General features: G+C 50.6%; 1 protein-coding gene across 1 annotated transcript in view; it reads right to left on the reverse strand.

The window, feature by feature from the left end:
- The window catches only part of MYO1H (myosin IH), a 60,004-nt gene extending 55,181 nt beyond the window's left edge, over nucleotides 1-4,823 (reverse strand). Inside the window, exons 1-3 of the mRNA XM_015413209.1 lie at nucleotides 4,695-4,823; nucleotides 3,376-3,491; nucleotides 1,673-1,871 (exon numbers count right to left, since the gene is read on the reverse strand). Coding sequence (XP_015268695.1) covers nucleotides 1,673-1,871; nucleotides 3,376-3,491; nucleotides 4,695-4,820 — 441 coding nt within the window. The 5' untranslated portion in view covers nucleotides 4,821-4,823. The remainder of the gene's footprint in view (nucleotides 1-1,672; nucleotides 1,872-3,375; nucleotides 3,492-4,694) is intronic.
- Between the last annotated feature and the right edge of the window lie 1,845 nt (nucleotides 4,824-6,668).

Here is a 6,668-nt window from a genome sequence, read left to right on the forward strand (position 1 = left end):
AGAGCGGCTGCTGCCCTTCTGAATAGAAGAAGGTTCCTTTTCGCCATCACGGTCTGTAGCCATGGAAGGGGAAATCTCCGTCATCTTTATGAAATTTTTAGCCCTGTTAAAACAGAACACTGGGGGGGGGGAGCAGTGTTCCCTCTACGCTGGGTTAGTGTGAGCTAGCTCACAGTTTTTTTAGCCTCCGGCTCACACACTTTTGTCTCCGCTCAGGAAGGGATGGCTCCAGAGCAAACTGATTTACACAGCAGCCAAATCGCTCGCTCACAACTTCAATGCCAGGAGCTCAGTAGACTTGAATTTTTGCTCACAGGACTCCACAGCTTAGAGGGAGCATTTGGGGGGGAGAGAAGGGGACAGCTCGTCTACCAGCACTGTAGTGAAACTCCAACAAACACCAAGTACAGAGTAATTATTCTACGGACTATAAAGGGGAAAAAAATAACCAAACCTCTTGCCGTGAATTTCAGTGATAGGATAAATCGGCAGACGAGATGTGCTAACAAGATTCTGCACATCAAGTCAAATCTGCTTCTGCAGGTTTGCACACACACGAAGCTGCCTTTGCTGTCGTGGTTAAGTGCGCGGACTCTAATCTGGGAGATCCGGGTTTGATTCCCCACTCCTCCACTTGCAGCTGCTGGATGACCTTGGGCAAGCCAGAGTTCTGTCAGAGCTGTTCTCTCAAGGACAGTTCTGGAAAGAGCTCTCTCGGCCCCACTTACCTCAGAGGGTGTCTGTTGTGGGGAAGGGAAGGAGAAGGAGTTTGTAAGCCACTCTGAGACTCCTTTGGGTAGTGAAGGGCGGTGTATAAATCCAATCTTTCTTCTTTTTTGTACACTAGAGAGCCAGTTTGGTGTAGTGGTTAGGAGCGCGGACTCTCATCTGAGAGAACCGGGTTTGATTCCCCACTCCTCCACTTGCAGCCTTCTTATACCAAATCAGGACCAGAGGTCATTTCAGGGGGGATCGCGGGGGATCGCAGTTCCCCCGGGTGAGGTACGGAGCGGGGCACATGACGAAGCCCCGCCCCCTGCTTCCGGCCACACCCGCTTCCGGCCCTCATTCAGCCAGGAGGAGGCAGGAGAAGAGGGAAGATAAATTCTTCCCTGCCTCTCCCCACCCCTGCCTGCCTGGGGCCAGGGAGATGCCTTCGCGGGGCTTCCTTGCACTCCCGCCAGCCTTGCAGGTCCACCGCCAGGCCCCTCATGGGGCTCGGCAGTGGAGATGCAATGCCGGCGGCGGCGGCCGGGACCATTGGGGGCGGGGTGTGTGGCCTTATGACACACATCCGGTGATGTCAGGGGGTGTGGCCTTATGACACACTTCCGGTGATGTCAGGGGATGTGGCATATGCTAATGAGTTATGCTAATGAGTTCCCCTAGCTCTTTTTCTACGAAACGACCCCTAATCAGGACACTGGTCCACCAAGGTCAGTGTTGTCTACTCAGACTGGCAGCCGCTCTCCAGGCTCCCGGGCAGAGGTCTTTCAGGTCACCTCCTGGAGATGTGGGGGGCTGAACGTGGGACCTTCTGCATGCCAAGCAGATGCTCGGCCATTGAGCCACAGCCTATGATGCTGCCGTGTGGATGCTGGCTGGGTACATGAAAGTCCCGGCAATCGTTCTGAACACCCCCCCACACTTCCCATGTCGCTCTTGTCTTTACCTCCAGCACGGGATTGGAGAGGAGCAAGCGGTCCCGGACAATCTGCAGCTGCTCCGTCGTGGGACAAGTCACGGCAAAGTACTGCAGAATCTTCTTGGAGGCCTCTGTCTTCCCAGCGCCGCTCTCCCCAGAGATCAGGATGAAGTGGTTGTTGTTCTCCGTGCACATGACCCGGTAGGCATTGTCAGCTATGGCATAGCTGGAGAAGAGAGACAGATTCAGTGGGAAGACACAGGCTATCTTAGTCAAACTGAGAGCCAGTTTGCTGTCGTGGTTAAGTGCGCGGACTCTAATCTGGGAGAACCGGGTTTGATTCCCCCACTCCTCCATTTGCAGCTGCTGGATGGCCTTGGGCAAGCTGTAGTTCTATCAGAGCTGTTCTCTCAAGGGCAGCTCTGCTCTCTCAGCCCCGCCTACCTCGCAGGGTGTCTGTTGTGGGGAGGGGAAGGGAAAGAAGTTTGTAAGCCACTCTGAGATTCCGAGTGAAGGGTGGGGTATAAATCCAATCTCTTCTTCTTCATGCCAAAGTTTCATAACTTGAGAGTATTAACTTTATCTGCCTTGGGGAAAACCTAGGGATGCCGGCCTCCAGGTGGGACCTGGGGATCCCCCAGAATAACAGCTCTTCTCCATACTATAGAGTTCAGTTCCCCTGGAGAAAAGGGATGCTTGGGAGGGTGGACTCTGTCCCATTGTGCCCCACTGAGGTCCCTGTCTTCCCCAGTCTCCATCACCAAATCTCCAGGAGTTTCCCAAACTAGAACTGGAAACTCTAGAAAACCCCCATGGTCTTTCTCAGTCATGGCACCAAAGCCCCGGAACTCTCTTCCCCCCATGGATATTTGCTGGCCCCTCCTGTTGTCATCTTCGACCTTCAGGAGAAGACTTTTCTGTTTAATTCTGCATTCCCTCAGCGATCCCCCCTTCCTAATGTTTTAATTGAAGAAGAAGAAGAAGAAGAAGAAGAGATTGGATTTATACCCCGCCCTTCACTACCCAAAGGAGTCTCCGAGCGGCTTACAAACTCCTTTCCCTTCCCCACAACAGACACCCTGTGAGGTAGGCAGGGCTGAGAGAGCGCTGAAAGAAACTGCTCTTATTCAAGGACAGCTCTTATCAGAACTACGGCTTGCCCAACGTCATCCAGCCAGGTGCAAGTGGAGGAGTGGGGAATCAAACCCGGTTCTCCCGGATTAGAGTCCGCGCACTTAACCGCTACACCAAACTGGCTCTCAATTTGCTGTTTTAATGTCTTTGTACATGTTTCAACCAGTGTTCCCTCTAAGCTGAGTTAGCGTGAGCTAGCTCACAGTTTTTGAGCCTCCGGCTCACACATTTTTGTCCTAGCTCAGGAAGGAGGGCTCCAGAGCAAACTAATTTGTGCAGTAGCCAAATAGCTCACTCACAACTTAAATGCCAGTAGCTAACAAAGTAGAATTTTTTGCTCACAAGGCTCCACAGCTTAGAGGGAGCATTGGTTTCAACTCTGTTTTTAATCTTTTGAATGATCTGTGTTTGGGGGAGTTGATTTTCATCTCGGAGGGCACCTTCTGGGCTACAAACAAGTTGCAGAGTCCTTAGCCTGGATGTGCACGATGACCCTCCGCTTCAAACCGCCTTCAGGAAAACAACTACAACCCACCCACCCCTTATCCCTCAGTGGGACAACAGAATATAGAAAGGCAGTTGGGGGTTCTGCTTACAGGTGTGGTGGCAGCTCAAAGAAGTTGACCCCTTTGTATTGTTCCATCTGCTTGACCGCGTAGATGTCCAGTTCTTTGTACGGATTCACAGACACCAAGAGGGTGCCGATGTACGTCTGCAGGAAAACGAGAGGCGTTAAAACATCCAGACCGAAACAGGCAAACCAGAGGGGCCCGTAGGAAACATCACCAGATCGGAATTTGTGATGAAAAAGGATACATGATTTATTTTTAAAACAAGGTAAGACCGGGCAACCAAGGTGCTACTGAACTGGCATCTAGCTGCTTTAGCAAAAAAAACCCTGATAACCTCACTCATCACTAAAGAGGAGAGACCAGCTGTCTTTCTCAGAGGATGTCAGGGGCTGCTGGGCGCCAGAACAACTGTTCATGTGACGTGAACCCCCTCACACTATGGCTGCAGCACTTCCTACACCCCAGTTTTAGCTCCAGCTTTCCCCCTACCCTGCAAGGGGCCCCAATCCAACCTAATGGCTGTTCTCACAGTCTATCACCTACCAGCCTCCTTTTCTCAGAAACAAGAATCCAAAGCAATACCATCATCAGTAGATGCCAACCTCCAGGTGATGCCAAAAACGAGAGATCACGGGAGGAAGTGGAATTCCAAAAACAACGTCCGTGACAAAAACAATGAAGAGTCGATAAAGATGAGTTGCAAAAATGTTTACTGTAGTAATTCCATAGAAAATTGTCTTCTATTATCGCTCACACGCAACAAATACTGTGCAATGTAAACAATCCGTTTCACATTATTTGCTTTATCTGAGCGTGTAGCAATCCCAATTCTTATCAATTACTACTTATCAACCCTTGAAGGAAACATTCCATGTTGACTCTCTAATAACAGAATCCCCAAGGTCTTCACAATGTGAATTGGGATTGCTACACGCTCAGATAAAACAAACGTTGTGACACGAATTGTTTACATTGTGCAGTATTCGTTGCGTGCGAGCGATCGCAGAAGAAAATTCTCTACAGAATTACTACAGTAAATGTTCTTGCAACTTATCTTTATTGACGACTCGTTATTTTTGTCACGGATGTTGCTTTTGGATCTCAACTTCTAGGTGATGGCTGAAGATCTCTTGGGATGACAACTGATCTCCTAGTGACAGAAACCAGTCCCCCTGGAGAAAATGGCTGCTTTTGCAGGAAGACTCTATGGTATCGTACCCCACTGAAGTCCCCCCTCCCCAACCCCCCCCCTCCTCAGGCGCTACCCCCCAATGTCTCCAAGTATTCTCCAGCTTCCAGCTGGCTACCCTGTAACACAGACAAGCATCGCAATCTGCAGTTACATAGATGAGGTTCTCCCGGTATCTCTTGCGAAGGTTGTCCAGGAACGCAGATTCACTCGTGTGGGAATCCAGAAGGACAAAGTCTTGAACGCCGACTCGGTCCCGGGCGATCAGAGCCCCCTCCATGTTCAACTGGTTTGGCTTCGTCCACGGCGCGCGCTTCTACGAGTCAAAAGAAAACAACCCCTTCAGAGTTAAGGACTGCTCGGAGAGGAGCTTCTGTCTCTCCCTCCTCGCAACAGGCTGGTTCTCTGGCCAAACCACTGGCAGGGGGGGCACAGCAAAGATGGCACTGGTGCTCGGCAGGGGCTCGGCTGGTCCCAGCCATAAATGGCACACATAAATGGCATCCCCTCCTGGGCATCCCGCTGGGTCCAAGCAATGTCCAAAGGGCTGGGCCTGGACCTGGTTGCCAGCGATGCAGACCCAGGAGGGGACAAGTATACTGTACCTTGCTGGAGGTGCCAAAGCATCTTATTTATTTACAAAACGTATCTCCTGCCGCTCTGTCCTGACAAGGGGCATCAAGGCAGCTCATACTTTAAAAACACATATGATAGAACCACATTCTAAAACCACCAAAAGCAACCTCCTCCAAACCACAGATCATTAAAACAATCAAAAACAGAGTTTAAATATGTCCAAGACATTAAAACTGCAATTAGAACTTTGGTTAGGAAGGAGGGATCACTAAGAGCCAGTTTGGTGTCGTGGTTAAGTGCGTGGATTCTAATCTGGGAGAACCGGGTTTGATTCCCCCACTCCTCCGCATGCAGCTGCTGGATGACCTTGGGCAAGCCAGAGTTCTGTCAGAGCTGTTCTCTCGAGGACAGTCCTCGAAAGAGCTTTCTCAGCCCCACCTGCCTCACAGGGTGTCTGTTGTGGGGAGGGGAAGGGAAAGGAGTTTGTCAGCCGCTCTGAGACTCTGAGTGAAGGGTGGGGGATAAACCCAATCTCTTCCTCCTCTTCTTCCTCCTCTTCTGCTTCTTCCTCTTCCTCTTCTTCTTCTAAGGTAATGCCAAACGAATTTTTTTTAAAGTCTTCACCCGTTGGCGGAAGACAGCAAACAGAAGAGGGCGGAGAAATCTCCCTGGGGAGAAGAGAGTTCAAGAGCTCGGGTGCCATGACCGAGAAGGCCCCCTCCCAAGTGACCCCCACGCCTAATCTTAGAAGGTGGGAGCACTTGAAGCAGGGCCTCTGAAGATGACCGTAATGGTTGGGAAGGTTCATAAGGGGATAAGAGATCTTTCAGGTGTGTTGGTCCCAAACCATATAGAAGAAAAAGAGGAGATTGGGTTTATACCCCGCCCTTCACTACCTGAAAGAGTCTCAGAGCGGCTTACAATCTCCTTTCCCTTCCCCTCCCCACAACAGACACTCGGGCTGAGAGAGCTCTTTCAAGGACTGCTCCTGAGAGAACAGCTCTGAGAGAACTTGTGACTGACCCAAGGTCACACTAGCAGCTGCATCTGGAGGAGGAGTGTGGAATCAAACCCAGTTCTCCCAGATTAGAGTCCACGCTCCTAACCACTACACCAAACTGGCTCTGAAGGTCAAGAGTGGCGCCTTGCATTGTGCCTGAAAACAAGCTGGGAGCCAGCGCAGATGGAACAAAACTGGAGTGATACAGTCCCTGTCACCCACTCCAGTCAACATCCTGGCTGCACCGACTGAGGACTCCAAACACTTCTCAAGGGCAGCCCCACTTTGAACCAGCTCTGCCCCGAGGAACACCGTCCAGAAACAGATTTTATGTACAAGAGCACCTGACCAGGGCGATGCCTTCCTTTGTGTGTCACTGGATAAAACCAACCTCTGACTGTTTTTCTGCACCAGCATACACTACGGGTCCCTTTTCCACAGACTTTTTAAAAAGGGAAGCTGGTTATTTTATGTATTTGTTTGCCTCTCAGCAAGAGAGTAAAAGACAGTAAAAACCCTGTAATAATGACAGCATAGTTCTAGCACCACAAG

Source organism: Gekko japonicus, unplaced genomic scaffold (genome assembly GCF_001447785.1).
Source record: "Gekko japonicus isolate JY-2015 unplaced genomic scaffold, Gekko_japonicus_V1.1 scaffold10, whole genome shotgun sequence".
NCBI classification, from domain to species: Eukaryota; Metazoa; Chordata; class Lepidosauria; order Squamata; family Gekkonidae; genus Gekko; species Gekko japonicus.